This window comes from Tachyglossus aculeatus, chromosome 21, assembly GCF_015852505.1.
Source record: "Tachyglossus aculeatus isolate mTacAcu1 chromosome 21, mTacAcu1.pri, whole genome shotgun sequence".
NCBI classification, from domain to species: domain Eukaryota; kingdom Metazoa; phylum Chordata; class Mammalia; order Monotremata; family Tachyglossidae; genus Tachyglossus; species Tachyglossus aculeatus.
In genome coordinates, this window is record NC_052086.1 from 2,039,982 (window position 1) to 2,058,929 (window position 18,948).

The 18,948-nt window shown below is 48.6% G+C and overlaps 1 protein-coding gene across 1 annotated transcript in view; it reads right to left on the minus strand.

Annotated features, from left to right (window-relative positions):
- Positions 1 to 16,087: 16,087 nt before the first annotated feature.
- Positions 16,088 to 18,948, minus strand: part of CRKL (CRK like proto-oncogene, adaptor protein) — a 45,138-nt gene continuing 42,277 nt past the window's right edge. The window contains exon 3 of the mRNA XM_038763257.1: positions 16,088 to 17,196. Within this exon, the coding sequence (XP_038619185.1) occupies positions 17,062 to 17,196 (135 nt within the window). The 3' untranslated portion in view covers positions 16,088 to 17,061. The remainder of the gene's footprint in view (positions 17,197 to 18,948) is intronic.

Consider the following 18,948-nt stretch of genomic DNA (forward strand, 5'->3'; position numbering starts at 1 on the left):
TGTCTCCCCCTTTTAGAATGTGAGCCCACTGTTGGGTAGGGACCGTCTCTATATGTTGCCAACTTGGACTTCCCAAGCGCTTAGTCCAGTGCTCTGCACACAGGAAGCGCTCAATAAATACGATTGATTGATTGATTGATTGATTGATTGAATTCTCTCCTGAGGCTTCCCAAGGCCCCACACTGTTCTCTGTTGCTTAATCCCCTCTAAGTAATTAAGTAAAGGGCAAAGCGGCTGTTTTTGCTGGCCAAGAAGCCCACTGGCTACTGTCCCCATCATCATCATCATCAATCGTATTTATTGAGCGCTTACTGTGTGCGGAGCACTGTACTAAGCGCTTGGGAAGTACAAGTTGGCAACATATAGAGACAGTCCCTACCCAACAGTGGGTCCCCATAGAGGGAAAGTCCCTGCCGGGGGAAATTTGACAGCGTAATAATTTTACTTCGCAGCCAAGGTGGCCCACCAGCTCTTTTTAATCAATCAATCAATCAATCATATTTATTGAGCGCTTACTATGTGCAGAGCACTGTACTAAGCGCTTGGGAAGTACAAATTGGCAACACATAGAGACAGTCCCTACCCAACATTGGGCTCACAGTCTAAAAGGGGGAGACAGAGAAAAAAACAAAACCAAACATACTAACAAAATAAAATAAATAGAATAGATATGTACAAGTAAAATAAATAGAGTAATAAATATGTACAACCATATATACATATATACAGGTGCTGTGGGGAAGGGAAGGAGGTAAGATGGGGGGGATGGAGAGGGGGACGAGGGGGAGAGGAAGGAAGGGGCTCAGTCTGGGAAGGCCTCCTGGAGGAGGTGAGCTCTCAGCAGGGCCTTGAAGGGATAAGATTCCAGCGTTCCCCGATGGAGTCATCTTGTAACGTTCCGTATTTACGTAAGCCCTTTTTCTCTCGGGGAGAAAGAGACGTTTCTGCCGGCGTGACCCTCTCTTTTTTCAACTTCTCCTTGCTCTATGTGCAAAACACTGTTCTAAGCGCCGGGAATGTTCCAAGGTGATCCGGTTGTCCCACGGCGGGCTCCCAGTCTTAATCCCCATTTTCCAGATGAGGTAACTGAGGCACAGTGCTCTTCCACAGTGATATTCCCAGTCCAATATAACAGAATCGATCGACACGTTCCTTGTCACCGCAAGCTTACGGTCATCTTCCCCGTGGCTCCTAGGATGAGCTGCGGCCACATCCCGCTCCGCCCTCTTCCTCTCCAGCCCCACACCCAGACCCTCCAGGACCAAAGCAGAAAAAAAAAATCAGATGTGAGTTTAAATCAATCAATCAATCAATCAATCAATCGTTTAAATAAACCCACTGAACACTCCTTCCAAAAAAGCAAACGAGGAGCGTGACCCGGAGTGGAACTAACGCAGGCCTGCGAGTCAGAAGAGCTGGGTTCTAATTCCGCCTCTACCAAATGCTTGCTGTATGAACTCGGACAAGTTTTTTTTTTCTTACGGTATTCGTTAAGCGCTTAGTATGGGCCAGGCGGTGTACTAAGCGCTGGGGTCGATACCAGCTAAGCAGCTGGACATGGTCGATTTCCCACATGGGGTCTGCAGTCTTAATCCTCATTTTACAGATGGGGTAACTGAGGCACAGAGGAGTGAAACGACTTGCCCAAGGTCACACAGCAGCCAAGTGACAGAGCCAGAACCCAGGTCCTTCTGATTCCTCGGCCTGTGCTCTATCCATAATAACAATAATAATAATAATGTTGGTATTTGTTAAGCGCTTATTATGTGCAAAGCACTGTTCTAAGCGCTGGGGTAGGTACAAGGTAATCAGGTTGTCCCATGAGGGGCTCACAGTCTTCACCCCCATTTTACAGATGAGGGAACTGAGGCCCAGAGAAGTGAGGTGGCTTGCCCAACGTCACACAGCTGACAAGTGGCGGAGGCGGGATTTGAACCCATTACCTCTGACTCCAAAGCCCGGGCTCTTTCCCCAGAGCCACACTGCTTCCATTAGGCCGCACTGCTTCTCCTGCTTAAGCAAGTCGCTTAACTTCTCTGTGCCTCAGTTTCCTCACCTGTAAAGTACGGATTCAATACCTGGTCTCCCTTCCATTTAGATGGCGAGTCCCCTGTGGGGTAGGGACTGTGTCCAACCTGATAAACTTGTATTTACCCCGACGCTGGGAACAGTTCTCAACACATAGTAAGCGCCTAACAAATACCACTAAAAAAAATAATAATAATCAAGAAACAAACCTTGAAGTAAACCATCTAGGAAGAAAACCTACCAGGAGAAGATGAGAAGCTCTATTTCTCCTCAGGCTCTTCAGTAATAACAGCACTTCTCCTTGGTGAGACTGAAAAGAAAGAATAATAATAATAATTGTGGTGTTTGTTAAGCATTTATTTACTATTTGTAACAGCACTTCTCCTTGGTGAGACTGAAAAGAAAGAATAATAATAATAATTGTGGTGTTTGTTAAGCATTTACTATTTGCTAGGCACTGTGCTAAGTGCTGGGATGGAAAAAGCAAATTGAGTCCCTTCCCACAGAGGGCTCGCAGTCTTAATTGACATTTTACAGATGAGGTAACTGAGGTGAAGAGAAGTGAAGTGACTTGTCCAAGGCCACACAGCAGACAAGTGGTGGGGGCAGGATTAGAACCCGTGATCTTCTGATATATGGTTGTACATATTTATTACTCTATTTATTTTACTTGTACATATCTATCCTATTTATTTTATTTTGTTGGTATGTTTGGTTTTGTTCTCTGTCTCCCCCTTTTAGACTGTGAGCCCACTGTTGGGTAGGGACTGTCTCTATGTGTTGCCAATTTGTACTTCCCAAGCGCTTAGTACAGTGCTCTGCACATAGTAAGTGCTCAATAAATACGATTGATGATTGATGATGATGATGACTCCTGGGCCTATGCTCTACCCACTAAGCTGTGAAATAAAAATGCTCTTGGAAAATGGTAACGGGCCTCTAGACTCCTCTAGACTATAATTTGTCATGTGCAGGGAAGGAGTCTTTTAAGTCTGTTGTATTGTAATAATAATGACGGTATTTATTAAGTGCTTACTATGTGCCAGGCACTGTACTGAGCGCTGGGGTGGATACAAGCAAATCAATCAATCGTATTTATTGAGCGCTTACTGTGTGCAGAGCACTGGACTAAGCGCTTGGGAAGTCCAAGTTGGCAACATCTAGAGACGGTCCCTACCCGACAGTGGGCTCGCAGTCTAGAAGGGGGAGACGGAGAACAAAACCAAACATATTAACAAAATAAAATAAATAGAATAGATATATTGGGACACAGTCCCACGTGGGGCTCACAGTCTCCATCCCCATTTTACAGATGAGGTCACTGAGTCCCAGAGAAGTAAAGTGACTTTCATTCATTCATTTATATTTATTGAGCGCTTACTGTGTGCAGAGCACTGTACTAAGCGCTTGGGAAGTACAAGTTGGCAACATATAGAGACGATCCCTACCCAAAGGCGGGCTCATGACTTACGGAAGGTCACACAACAGACAAGCTAGAGAAGCAGCGTGGCTCAGTGGAAAGAGCCCGGGCTTTGGAGTCAGAGGTCACGGGTTCAAATCCTGGCTCTGCCAATTGTCAGCTGTGTGACTTGGGGCAAGTCACTTCACTTCCCTGGGCCCCAGTGACCTCATCTGTAAAATGGGGATTAAGACTGTGAGCCCCCCGTGGAACAACCTCATCACCTTGTAACCTCCCCAACGCTGAGAACAGTGCGTTGCTTTATATATGTTTGTACATATTTTTTTACTCTATTTATTTATTTAATTTATTTCTACATATCTATTCTATTTTATTTTGTTAGTATGTTTGGTTTTGTTCTCTATCTCCCCCTTTTAGACTGTGAGCCCACTGCTGGGTAGGGACTGTCTCTATATGTTGCCAATTTGTACTTCCCAAGCGCTTAGTACAGTGCTCTGCACATAGTAAGCGCTCAATAAATACGATTGATGATGATGATGCTTTGCACATCGTAAGCGCTTAATAAATGCCATTATTATATTATTATTATTATAAGTGGCGGAGTGAGGATTGGAACCCATGAATTCCAGGCCCAGCGTGGGAGTCCAGCATGACTCCCTTAGTACAGTGCTCTGCACATAGTAAGCGCTCAATAAAAACCACTGATTGGTCAGACTGAGCCCCAAACTCCACACTCTTTGGCCAACTTACATCCAACCTACCTTCTCTTTGGCTGTGTGGTAGATACCCAATCCAGCCCCTGTAGTCCCCTTTAATCTTGGATGGTCGGGGGCCAGGGTGGAGAAACGCTCCCTCTTTTTTGTTTTTAAATGATATTTCTTAAATGCTTACTATGTGTCACGCGCCACTTTAAGCGCTGGGGTAGATTCATTCATTCATTCACACGATCATATTTATTGAGCGCTTACTGTGTGCAGAGCACTGTACTAAGCGCTTGGGAAGCACAAGTCGGCAACATATAGAGACGGTCCCTACCCGACAACGGGCTCCCAGTCTAGAAGGGGGAGATATAAGTTAATCAGGTTGGACACAGTCCCTGTCCCACATGGGGCTCCCAGTCTTAATCCCCATTTTCCAGATGAGGCAACTGAGGCCCAGAGAAGCGAAGTGACTTGCCCAAAGTCACACAGCATTCAACTTGTACTTCCCAAGCACTTAGTACAGTGCTCTGCACACAGTAAGCGCTCAATAAATACGATTGATGATGATGAAGTGGCAGATCTGGGATTAGAACCCAGGACCTGCCAACTCCCAGGCCCGGGCTGCTGCTTCTCCTTCGCCCTAGCGGATAGAGCCCAGAACCGGGAGCCAGGAAACCTGGGTTCGAATTCCGGCGCGGCCACTTTCCCGCTACGGGATCATGGGCAAGTCACAAGTTCTCTGGGCCTCATTTTCCTCATCTGTAAAATGTGATGATAACGCCTGTATCTCGCACCCATAGCCCATGAGTTCCATGCGGGGCAGGGCCTGGGTCTAATTGTATTTACCCCAGAATTCAGCCAGCGCTTATCACATAGTAAGCACTTAAATACCACACGCAGTGGGGTCGAGCGGAAAGCACACCGCCTGGTGAGTCAGAGCACCTGGGTTCTAATCCTAGCTTCGCCCCTTCCCTGCTGCATGACCGTGGGCATGTCACCACTTCTCGGTGCCTCAGTTTCCTCACCTACTCGCCGAAGCGCTTAGTACGACGCTCTCAACACAGTAAATGCTGAGCGCCCTTGACTGATTGCTCTCTCTCCCATTTACACTTTCGACTCTGCTGTGTGTCACAGAGAATGTGGCTCAGTGGAAAGAGCCCGGGCTTGGGAGTCGCTGGTCATGGGTTCAAATCCCGGCTCCGCCAATTGTCAGCTGTGTGACTTTGGGCAAGTCACTTCACTTCTCTGGGCCTCAGTGACCTCATCTGTAAAATGGGGATTGACTGTGATCCCCCCCGTGGGACAACTTGATCACCTTGTAACCTCCCCAGCGCTTAGAACAGTGCTTTGCACATAGTAAGTGCTTAATAAATGTCATTATTATTATTATTATATTTACCCCAGGGCTTAGCACAGTGAGTGGCACGTAGTAAGCACTTAACGGATACTGCTATTATTTTTTCCCCTCCAAACAGGGTGAGAAGCAGCATGGAATAGTGGTCATTATAGGCGTCAGAAGGGCCTACGTTTTAATCCCGGCTCCCCCATTTGTCCGCTCTGTGACCCTGGGCAAGTCACTTCACTTCTCTGGGCCTCAGTTCCCTCATCTGTAAAATGGGGATTAAGCCTGTGAGCCCCACGTGGGACAGGGACTGTGTCCAATCTGATTAGATTGTTATCTACCCCAGAGCCTAGAACAGTGCTTGACATATAGTTAGCGCTTAAAAAATACTATTAATTATTATTAATTAGAGAGCCAGCGTGGCTCAGTGGAAAGAGCCCGGGCTTTGGAGTCAGAGGTCACGGGTTCAAATCCCGGCTCCGCCACTTGTCAGCTGGGTGACTTTGGGCAAGTCACTTCACTTCTCTGTGCCTCAGTTATACCTCATCTGTAAAATGGGGATTAAGACTGTGAGCCCCCGGTGGGACAACTTGATCACCTTGTAACCTCCCCAGTGCTTAGAACAGTGCTCTGCACATAGTAAGCGCTTAACAAATGCCATCATTATTATTATTATTCTCTGTGCCTCAGTTATACATCTGTAAAATGGGGATTAAGACTGTGAGCCCCCGGTGGGACAACTTGATCACCTTGTAACCTCCCCAGTGCTTAGAACAGTGCTCTGCACATAGTAAGCGCTTAACAAATGCCATCATTATTATTATTATTATTCTCTGTCCTCAGTTATACCTCAACGTCTCTGTGCCTCAGTTACCTCATCTGTAAAATGGGGATAAAGACTGTGAGCCCCCCGGGGGACAACCTGATCACCTTGTAACCTCCCCAGCGCTTAGAACAGTGCTTTGCACAGAGTAAGTGCTTAATAAATGCCGTTATTATTATTATTACCTCATCTGTCAAATGGGGATTAAGACTGCGAGCTCCCGGTGGGACAACTTGATCACCTTGTAACCTCCCCAGCGCTTAGAACAGTGCTTTGCACATAGTAAGCGCTTAATAAATGTCACTATTATTATTATTATTATTAATGCAGATGGACAGTTACTTTCCCCACCTTCAAAGTCTAATTGAGGGCACACTTCCTCCGGAAGGCCTTCCCTGACTAAGACCCCATTGTCTTTCTTCCACTCCTGTGTCGTCCTGACTTGCTCCCTTTATTCATCCTCCCTTCCAGCCTCAATCAATCAATCGTATTTATTGAGCGCTTACTATGTGCAGAGCACTGTACTAAGCGCTTGGGCTTAGGTACATACCTGCCATTTTATTTATTTGCATTGATGTCCGTCTCCCTCCTTCCAGACTGTAAGCTTGTTGTGGGCAGGGAATGTATCTATTTTCGCATTGTACTCTCTCAAGCGCTTAGTACAGTTGCCCCTCCTTCCTCTCCCCCTCCTCCCCCCACCTTACCTCCTTCCCTTCCCCACAGCACCTGTATATATGTATATATCTTTGTACGTATTTATTACTCTATTTATTTTACTTGTACATATTTATTCTACTTATTTTATTTTGTTAATATGTTTTGTTTTTTTCTCAGTCTCCCCCTTCTAGATTGTGAGCCCACTGTTGGATAAGGACCGTCTCTATACGTTGCCAACTTGTGCTTCCCAAGCACTTAGTCCAGTGCTCTGCACATAGTAAGCGCTCAATAAATACGATTGAATGAATGAATGAATACAGTGCTCTGCGCCTAATAGTATGCACAGTAAGCGCTCAATAAATACGACTGAATGAATGAATGTTTGACTGTGGAGAGGAGGGGAAGCTGTCTTAAGGCATTAACAGGCTCAGTGGGTGAAGGGCTCAAGCAGCCCTTCCCTCATGGCCCCACGGCTGTGTGATCCTGGGCAAGTCATTTCACTTCTCTGTGCCTCAGTTACCTCATCCGGAAAATGGGGATTGAGACTGTGAGCCCCACGTGGGACAACCCGATTTGCTTGGATCCACCCCAGTGCTTAGAACAGTGTCTGGTACATAGGAGGGTGACTTGGGTAAAACAGAGAGGTATAACTGGGGTTTGAAGGAGAAGACCGCTGCTATGTATGGGGAAACCAATTTCCATTAATTTATTTATATTAATGTCTCTCTACCCACTCTCTAGGCTTGAAGCCCATCGTAGGCAGGAAATACGTCTGTCTTTTGCTGTAGTGTACGCTTCCAAGCGCTCATACAGTGCTGCGCACACAGTAAGCGCCCAATAAGTACAGTTGGTTGAATGAACGAATGAATATTTGCCGCACAGTCCTTGTTTCCTCTCACAAAGACGTCTGGCCCCTAAAGCCCAACTTCCTTTGATCTACCGGTTGAAATCCCGGCTCTGGCAATTGTCAGCTGGGTGACTTTGGGCAAGTCACTTAACTTCCCTGCGCCTCAGTTCCCTCATCTGTAAAATGGGGGTTAAGACTGGGAGCCCCCGGTGGGACAACCTGATCACCTTGTAACCTCCCCAGCGCTTAGAACGGCGCTTTGCCCATAGTAAGGGCTTCATAAATGCCATTATTATTATTATTATTACCTTCAGGTGCGATCAGCTTTCTCATCAACATCACAGTCCACCCTCCGCAAGAGGTGCAAGCGTGGCTCAGTGGAAAGAGCCCGGGCTTTGGAGTCAGAGGTCATGGGTTCAAATCCCAGCTCCGCCACTTGTCAGCTGGCTGACTTCGGGCAAGTCACTTCACTTCTCTGGGCCTCAGTTACCTCATCTGTAAAATGGGGATTAGGACTGTGAGCCCCACGTGGGACAACCTGATCACCTTGTAACCTCCCCAGCGCTTAGAACGGCGCTTTGCACATAGTAAGGGCTTCATAAATGCCATTATTATTATTATTATTATTACCTTCAGGTGTGATCAGCTTTCTCATCAACATCACAGTCCACCCTCCGCAAGAGGTGCAAGCGTGGCTCAGTGGAAAGAGCCCGGGCTTTGGAGTCAGAGGTCATGGGTTCAAATCCCAGCTCCGCCACTTGTCAGCTGGCTGACTTCGGGCAAGTCACTTCACTTCTCTGGGCCTCAGTTACCTCATCTGTAAAATGGGGATTAGGACTGTGAGCCTCACGTGGGACAACCTGATCACCTTGTAACCTCCCCGGTGCTTAGAACGGCGCTTTGCACATAGTAAGGGCTTCATAAATGCCATTATTATTATTATTATTATTACCTTCAGGTGTGATCAGCTTTCTCATCAACATCACAGTCCACCCTCTGTGAGAGGTGCAAGCGTGGCTCAGTGGGAAGAGCCCGGGCTTTGGAGTCAGAGGTCATGGGTTCAAATCCCGGCTCCGCCACTTGTCAGCTGGGTGACTTCAGGCAAGTCACTTCACTTCTCTGGGCCTCAGTTACCACATCTGTAAAATGAGGGTTAAGACTGGGAGCCCCCGGTGGGATAACCTGATCACCTTGTAACCTCCCCGGTGCTTAGAACGGCGCTTTGCACATAATAAGGGCTTCATAAATGCCATTATTATTATTATTATTATTACCTTCAGGTGTGATCAGCTTTCTCATCAACATCACAGTCCACCCTCCGCAAGAGGTGCAAGCGTGGCTCAGTGGGAAGAGCCCGGGCTTTGGAGTCAGAGGTCATGGGTTCAAATCCCAGCTCCGCCACTTGTCAGCTGGGTGACTTCGGGCAAGTCACTTCACTTCCCTGCGCCTCAGTTCCCTCATCTGTAAAATGGGGGTTAAGACTGGGAGCCCCCGGTGGGACAACCTGATCACCTTGTAACCTCCCCAGCGCTTAGAACGGCGCTTTGCACATAGTAAGGGCTTCATAAATGCCATTATTATTATTATTATTACCTTCAGGTGCGATCAGCTTTCTCATCAACATCACAGTCCACCCTCCGCAAGAGGTGCAAGCGTGGCTCAGTGGGAAGAGCCCGGGCTTTGGAGTCAGAGGTCATGGGTTCAAATCCCAGCTCCGCCACTTGTCAGCTGGGTGACTTCGGGCAAGTCACTTCACTTCTCTGGGCCTCAGTTACCTCATCTGTAAAATGGGGATTAGGACTGTGAGCCCCACGTGGGACAACCTGATCACCTTGTAACCTCCCCAGCGCTTAGAACAGTGCTCTGCACATAGTAAGCGCTTAAAAAATGCCATTAAGAAGAAGATTGACTGAAGCCTACATTCAGACGACAAGCTGACAGTCCATTCGAGGAGACAAGCACGCACAAGGCGATGAACGTTTAGTAATCAAGAGCGCGTGAGCAACTAAAAGTCCAGGTGGATAAATATGTAAGTCCAGCGCTTAGAGCAGTGCTTTGCACATAGTAAGCGCTTAATAAATGCCATTATTATTATTAATTATTATTATGCAAGAGTGTTTAGATGCTTTAGGAGCTGGCTTTTCAGGACTCAGATGGAGAGGAGGGGCAGGGGCTTTGGAAACGGGGCCAAAGAGAAGCAGCGTGGCCTAGAGAAAAGATCACCGGCCTGGGACTCAGAGGACATGGGTTCTAATCCCGCCTCTCCCACGTCCGCTGCATGACCGTAGGCAAGTCATTTAACTTCTCTTTGCCTCCGTTACCTCATTTTTAGACTGTGAGCCCACTGTTGGGTAGGGACTGTCTCTATATGTTGCCAATTTGTACTTCCCAAGCGCTTAGTACAGTGCTCTGCACATAGTAAGCGCTCAATAAATACGATTGATTGATTGATCTGTAAAATGAGAATTAAATCCTCTTCCCTCCTACTTAGTCGGATTGGCTCCAACCTGATTAACTTCCATCTGCCTAGTCACTTTAGAGAAGCAGCGTGGCTCGGTGGAAAGAGCCCGGGCTTTGGAGTCAGAGGTCATGGGTTCAAATCCCAGCTCCGCCACTTGCCAGCTGGGTGACTTTGGGCAAGTGACTTCACTTCTCTGGGCCTCAGTTACCTCATCTGTAAAATGGGGATGAAGACTGTGAGCCCCGTGTGGGACAACCTGATCACCTTGTAACCTCCCCAGTGCTTAGAACAGTGCTTCGCACATAGTAAGCGCTTAATAAATGCTATTATTATTATTACGTGCAAAGCACTGATCTAAGCGCTGGGGGGATACAAGGTCATCAGGTTGTCTCACAAGGGGCTCAGTCTTCATCCCCATTTTCCAGATGAGGTAACTGAGGCACAGAGAAGTCAAGTGACTTGCCCACAGTCACACAGCTGACAAGTGGCGGAGCCGGGATTCGAACCCATGACCTATGAATCCCAAGTCCAGGGTCTTTCCACTGAGCCACGCTTATTCTCTTGACTTGCCCAAAGCCACACAGCTGACACTTGGCGGAGCCGGGATTTGAACCCATGAACTGTTGGGTAGGGACTGTCTCTATATGTTGCCAACTTGTACTTCCCAAGCGCTTAGTACAGCGCTCTGCACACAGTAAGCGCTCAATAAATATGATTGATTGATTGATTGACTCCAAAGCCCGGGCTCTTTCCACTGAGCCACGCTGCTTCTCTGTACTAAGTACTAGTACTAAGAAGCAGAGTGGCTTAGGGGAAAGAGCCCAGGTTTGGGAGTCGGAGGTCGTGGGTTCTAATTCCGGCTCCGCCACAGGCCAGCTGTGTGGCTTTGGGCAGATCACTTAACTTCTCTGTGCCTTAGTTACCTCATCTGTAAAATGGGGATTAAGATTGTGAGCCCCACGTGGGACAACCTGATTGTCCCAGTACTTAAACAGCTCTTATCAAATACCATCATTTATTTCTTTAAATTTTTTTAAGTGCTCAAAACATACCATTTGATTGATTGGCGGATCAGAAGCCAAAATGGGCTGCTCCTAGAAGGGATATTGGGAATCAAGAAGAGTCGAAAAGCAGTGTAGCCTAGTGATATATTCCCCCTTCTAGACCGTGACCCCTCTTTTGGGTAGGGACCGTCTCTATATGTTGCCAACTCGTACTTCCCAAGCGCTTAGTACAGTGCTCCGCACACAGTAAGCACTCAATAAATACGATTAAATGAATAAATGAACGATAGGGCACGGCCCTGGGAGTCAGATGGACCTGGGTTCTAATTCCAGCTCCGCCACTTGTCTGCTGCGTGACTCTGGGCAAGTCGCTTCGCTTCTCTGGGCCTCGGTTGCCTCATCTGTAAAATGGGGATTAATATTGTGGGACATGGATTGTATCCAGCTTGATTAGCTTGTATCTACCACAGTACCTGGGGCTGTAGTTTTTAAAAATTACCAGAAATAAAAGCAAGAGCCAGACCACGTTTACCCAAGAGGACGGATCCCCAAGACTCAATTTCCCTCCCTGTTCCTCGGTGCCTCATTCATTCATTCAATCGTATTTATTGAGCGCTTACTGTGTGCAGAGCACTGTACTAAGCACTTGGGAAGCACAAGTTGGCATCATATAGATGGTCTCAGAGGCAGTGGGGCCTATTGGAGTCTGGGAGTCAAAAAAGTCCTGGGTTCTAATCCCAGCTCCCCTACTTGTCTAATGTATGACCAAGTCACTTTGCCTCTCTGGGCCTCAGTTACCTCACCTGCAAAATGGGGATGAAGACCACGAACCTTACGTGGGACGCGTCCAACCTGATTACCTCGTAGCTACCTCCGAGTTTAGCACAGTGCCTGGCACACGGGAAGCGTTTAACAAATAGCATTTGAAAAAAAGGAAGACTGCTGGGTTAGATGGACACAGATTATTGATATGTCTCGGCTTTAGGCAGCCTTAGACTCAATCGGGTAATAATAATAATGATAGCACTTGTTAAGCGCTTACTATGTGCCAAGCACTGTTCTAAGAGCCGGGGGGGGATACAAGGTAATCAGGCTGTCCCACATGGGGCTCACGGTCTTAATCCCCATTTTACAGATGAGGTAACCAACTGCAAGTAGCTTTAAGGGAATTTAAATTCTGGGAGTCAGCGGCAGTCAGGAGATCTGGCTTCTAAATCCCAGCTTTACCTCAGACCGGCTGGGTTACTTTGGGAATCAACTAATTAATCAATCATATTTATTGAGCGCTTACTATGTGCAGAGCACTGTACTAAACGCTTGGGAAGTACAAATTGGCAACATATAGACAGTCCCTACCCAACAAGCAGCATGACCTAGTGGAAAGGTCCCGGAGGACCTGGGTTCTAATCCTGACAACCGCTGGTTTGGTGACCTTGGGCAAGTGACTTCACGTCTCTGGGCTTCAGTTTCCTCAACTGTAAAATGGGGATTAAATACCTGTTCTCCCTCCTACTTCGCCTGGGAGCCCTATACGGTACAGGGACCGTGTCCAACCTGATTAACTAGTATCAATCCCAGTGCTTGGCACAAAGTAAGCGCTTACAGTAATAATAACGAGGTCACAGCTTCAATGGGCCTCTGGCTTCCTCATCTGTAAAACAAGGATGAGATCCCTCCCGGCTCCAATTGTCAGCTGTGTGACTTTGGGCAAGCCGCTTGACTTCTCTGTGCCTCAGTGACCTCATCTGTAAAATGGGGATTAAGACTGTGAGCCCCCAAGTGGGACAACCTGATCACCTTGTAACTCCCCAGCGCTTAGAACCGTGCTTTGCACATAGTAAGCGCTTAATAAATGCCATTATTATTATTATCCCTCCGACAGTGAGCCCCGTGAGGGACAGGGACCGTGTCCCAGCTTTTTATTTTGAATCCAGACTGTAAGATTGTTGTAGCAAGGGACCGTACCTGCCAACTCTGTTACACCGTACTCTCCCGAGCACTTAGTTCAGTGCTCTGCACAGCGCAAGTGCTCGATAAATACCACTGATCGACTCATCTACCCCAGAGTTTAGCACACAGCAGGTCCTTAATTAGGGGAAGCTTCACTAGATTACTGAAACCAGATCAGTGCTGGAAGGCGGGTCCCGTAGAGACCCTTTTCTCCACATTCAGGTGTCATCCATCGCTCCTTCTGGAGGGAGTGAGTCCGGAAGAAAGAGGTCAAGGAAACTGACCCACGGGCCGACACTGCCGAGAGGCTGAAAGCTAAAGAAAACAAGTTGATGCTGCACGTTGATGCAAGTTTTATTTAGACCGTGTACAAACAGGCCACTGAAAACACTGGCTTTGAGGCTGGGACCGGTAATACGGAGTAAGATGGAGTATGAAAATAAAAAGGCATTAATCTGTAAGAAAGACACTGAATGTATTCTAAGAATATAAGTCATTTAATACTGTTAATTTCATAGCACAAAAAATAAAACAAGCTATGATCCCCCCCCCCCCCAAAAATAATTTTAAAAGCTTACATGTAAAATATTATTGCCTGAAGTTCACGGTCTCTAAGTTACTCGTGAGAGTTGCTGTCGGGTTTGTGGAGGTTGGGAGCTGTTTTATGAAGATACACTGAAGACCGTCTCTCTAAGCCACCCTTCCCCGCCAGCCCAATTCTTTTTACTGCTCTGGGACACAAGCCTACGAGGAGACAGCCAAACACACAAAACCAACCCGACCCGGCGCCTACGGGTTCCGGACAGGCCCGCCGCCTGCCCCGCTGAGCCTCGAAAACCGTGTTGTCCTAAAACAGGACAGGCCAACTCATTCCCAGGGTATTCCTCCGGTTGATTTTTCTTTTTTAAAAAAAACCAAAGAACGAAAAACGAAGATTACGTTACAGGCACATGACAATAGCACAAAACTGCATCTCGCCCCTTTACAAAAATAAAAAGTCCCGGTTCCTCTGATCAAATGACCCAAGACTCATTCCCTTGTCCTTTAGGTCCGCCTGCCTTGTAAACAATTGGAAATTAAACATTAGCGTGGCTCCAGTGAGATACGAGCACTGATTAGAGGAACTTTATTTATTTATTTTTTTAACTCCAAGGACCGCTGGGGCCTTAAGAGTCTTCAAAATAATAGAGAATGGAAGGCGTCTACCCCCTCCCTCCCCGCCACCCCCTCCCGCCCCTAGCAAGAAACCTTGCCCTCCTATTGTCAGGAGACATTTAAAGCACGCTTAAAACCAGTAATGATATTTTCAACCAAGTGTGGAACAAAACACCCTTTTTAACAGTGCACTGATTGACGACAATCGTCCATGATAAATAAACTTTCGTGCCCCAGATTGAGCGTTTTCACCTTCCCCCCCCACCCCCCCGCCATAGAAGTCTCCGGTGACAGTGAAGCCGAAACGCAAGATGCCCGCAGAGTCTTTTAAGCAACATCGACAAGGCATGGGTGGAAGCAAGCAGCAAGAACGAACAACTCCAAAGGGAAAACGCTTCAAATGCAAACTCTGTCAGATTGGCATCGCCTTCTTCTCTTAAAGCCGTCTCAGCGGTCTTTTCCCGATTTACCGTTCTGCTTGAGAATCTACTCGGGCTGCTACCCGCCTTAAAATCCGTTTTTGGATGACGACCAAGACCCTCTCCCCGGCCCCTCGCAGAAGAGGACAGAAATAGCCAAGCACTGCGCTACAGAGGGGAGAGGCCGCTGATTGGAGCTTACTCAATCAATCCTTTCATTGTCTAAGGAATTTTAAATTCCTCGGGCTTCCTCTCATCCCGTCCAGTGCTCTTGCGATCGCCTTGAGAGCACTCGAGATTTTTGCATAGATTCCTGAGAGAACCACCAGCTTCCCACCCTATCCCCAGCCTCCGAGCCGCCCGGTTTTAACGCCACTCCCTGACTCGCTGACTTGTCAGGACTCCCCTCGCCCACGTCACCCGGCGGGTGCCGGCCGATTTGGTCGGCGCAGAGTTTTCGGGCAGCGGGCCACCCTGGCGCGACCCTATCTGCGGAGGCCTTCCTCGACCGCGACCCCCAAGAAACCCGGGGGCGGCAGGACGGAGGGGAAACCCGAAAGACTTGGGTTCCCGTGAGGCGGCACGCTCTTCGACCGAGTCAGGGTAGGGCCGACGATTGCCTGGATCCACGGAGAGGTCACGACTACTTTTTTTTTACTGGAGGGAAGGGGTCGGTGAAGTGTGTTGGTAAATTCACGGTGCTACAGTAGTTCTTTCGAAGAGAGACGGAATTGTCTAATTGCGGATCGCGCCGCTGGTCGGCTCAGCCTCCTCGGAGCGACGAGCTTGGTGCGGTTGCGGTGTTCCTACGTGGTATTTCTCAGTAGTACGGCCGGGGTCGTGCGGCTCAACGTAGGTTTGGGCGCCTCTGGGCGGGGACAAGGCCTCTTCTGGCTCGGCGGCTGAGTGCCAAGGCAGCCCGCGGGGCGGCCCCACCCTGACGCCCATCTCTCACCCACGCCGTGCCACGTCACAGTTAAGTTAGTCTGGAAAACCGGTTTGGCCACCTTAGTGGCTCCCGCCGTCGGCAGTCCCCGGAACGTTTTGCTCCGAGACCGCACGAGGAGGTTTTAAGTAGCTGGAGATCCCGAGTTGAGAACAGAACCAAACATACACGGTTAAAATGGCAAAGGTTTACGGGCTCGGGGCAACCATCCGTCAGCGTTTGGTCGATGTACTGTTGAGACCTCAACTGCCTAAACTCCGCTTGCTGGGGTCTGATCAACTCTTACCCCCACAGAGAGGGAAGAAGGGGATGGGGTGGGGGAAAAAAAAGACTGTTCACTTATTAAAATAACTTTAATTCAACACGAGGCTTCTAGGAACAATAATTCTTAAATCTCACTTGGAAAAGTGTCTCCGCCGCCCTCCCCGCCCCGGGCTTGACGGGTACCGGAGAAGCAGCAGCCGAGCTTCTCTAAGCCCGGTCCCCGAAGCCATCAGATTCGAGGTGTTTTAAAAGCTCCCCCGCTTCCAGCTACCAAAGCTGGGCAAGTTTTCTAAAATGGCCGGTCAGAGGCTTGCATTCAATAGTCACCTGGACTTTGTAGGCGCATAGAGCCACGGAGGCTACCGTTTACGAGGACTGGGCCTTCGTATAAATAAAGGTCTCAGCTTCAACCAGTTATTTTGCTACACGTGATTCACACCCGCTTCACCAGTCAGGGCTGGGAGGCAAGCAGAGGGCTTTGTCACCCAAAACCCAGCTTGTTTCGGATCCATTTCTTCCAATGACAGAAGCTTGAAATCTCCCAAATACCCCGATTATTCAGATTCCATTTCTCTAGGACGTGACTCTCCCCTTTCTCCAATCCCTCTCTCTCTCTTCCTCTCTCGCTCCTAACCAAAAGGCAAAACAAGATGACCCAACAGGGCAGATATAAGGTTTGGCTGTCAATTCCAAAAGTTTCAGTTCTTTCCGACCCAACGTGACAGAACCGGCCAGACGGTATCCGAGCTCAAAAATCTTCTTTCCCCTCCACCTCCTTTCCACTTGCGTGCTTTCGCCAGTATTTTCCAGCTCAGGATCCTTAACGGGTGAAGCGGCGGTTCCCTCCTGGATGAACCGATCCAGCAGATGGGATCTGCGTGTCAGGAAGAGGCTGGGCGTGGGTATTCCGGGGAGGCACACGAGGGCTGCCGGGAGGCAGAGAGCGCTGGTCGGCAGGCTACGCCATCTCCGAGGTTGCTAAAAGAGAGCCAGAAAAATAAAGCGGGAAGAGCGGCGGCGGTCTGCGCTGGGTCGTGGGGCTCGTCACTCGGTCTCGTCGGGGTTCTGGGGGTCGATGATTTTGACGTGGGTAAAGGGGAACAGCCCTTTCCGGCCGTTCACCTCTCCTTCCCACTGGCCGTTGATATTCATCCTCGTCACTTTCACGATGTCGCCGACCTGCAAGGAGGGAAAGAAGACGGTCTGTCACTCCGTTTGTTGCCAAGAAGCCGGGACCTCCCGGCTTCGGACCATCAGCAGGCCCCCTCCTCCCATCTCCAATCCAAGCAACGGACAGCGGGCAAGATCCCGTTGTGGCCGTCGGAAGGCGTCTCCCCTCTGGCCTACATTTAAACCCACTTCCAAATAATCAATCAATGGCACTTACTGAGCACTTTTTAAACCCACCTCCAAATAATCAATCAATGGCACTTACTGGGCACTCACTGGGTGCACGGCACTTTACTAGTCCACTTGGGAGAGAATAATGTGGTCCTAGTGGATTGAGTTCAAGACCTGGAGTCAGAAGGACCTGGGTTCTAATCCTGGCTCAGCCACTTGTTTGCTCCCTTAGCTTGGGCAGGTCACTTGGCTTCTCTGGACCTCAGGTCCTCATCTGTGAGACCTATGCATGGGCCGTGTCCAACCTGATTTGCTATCTATCCCAGTACTTAGTACAGTGCCAGGCATATAGTAAGAGCTTAACGAATACTAGATTGGAAAAAAAAAAAGAGTTGTTAGACACATTCCCTGCCCACAGGAGCTTACGGTCTAGCAAGGGAGACAGACTTTAAAATAAGTTACGTTTACGGACTTGAATGCTGAGGGGCTGAGGTGAATATCAGGTGATTAGAGGGTACAGACCCAACTGCGTAAGCAGCGCAGAAATAACCAACAGACATGGCCGACCTTCCCGGTGCAGGTTCTGTCTTCCTTAGGCTCTCTTCCCGCCCATCTCAGATGAACGGAATTCCCGCACCCCTTTCATTTGCTCACGCGATCTGCAGCCCGGTTTCCCAGGCACCGTTTCCACGTCTCCTTCAATGGCCGACCCGGAAAAAACAGGCCCCTTCTGGCTCTCACAGTGCCCCTTTCTCTCATCTCTACTCACGTGCTCTCACGGTACAATAAACAAGCATTACTTAGCTGCTTGGGTCCTCCTGGAAGATTAAAGTTCAAAGTCCAATGGATCTGGCCAAGAGGGAATTGACATCAGTCACTTGGCAGGAAAGGACTCACGGCCTCGCCCCTGGTTTTAGATTCTGGTGTCGTTCCGTGTCTACAGTGTCTGGAGAGACATCTTGCAAATCCCTGATATTTTTGGGACCCAAGCTTTCCCTAAAAAACAGAGATCTTTTCTGCCGCCTGATGAGCAAGGCTCTGATTTCTGAGGGTGGGGAGGGAGAGGCTCCTCAGAAGGCCAACTCTACCACTGTGAGTTTCTGCTTGCTTTATTACCCAAAGTCATTATTTTATCATGGCATTACAGAAACTATAATTATCCTCTACAGACACTAGTGAGGGCAAGGTTATTCATTTTCACCTGAAGGTACGGGCCTACTCTGAGCAAGTCAGTCTTTCCGGGCTGGGCTGCCGGGTGCAGAGGGAGTTTCACCTGGGTCCATCTGGTACTTGGAAGAATCGAGTTCAGTGCTCCTGGGTCAACCTGAAAATGACCCAGGCAGGCTGGGCTCCTCCGTTTGGGACCTCACCAACTCCCGGGGTGGTGGGAGGTCGGGATGCCGGGTTTCCAGAGCAGCGGAAATAGCTTGCCAATGGCTGCGGGCCACAGCGAGGCAAGACTCGCGAAGGATCTGTCTTCCCCTTACCCACAATCTGGGTCCCCTCGACCCGCTCAGCCCGAGAATAATTTGCTGAAATAATACTGAAATAATAATGATGGTATTTGTTAAGCGCTTACTACGTGCCAAG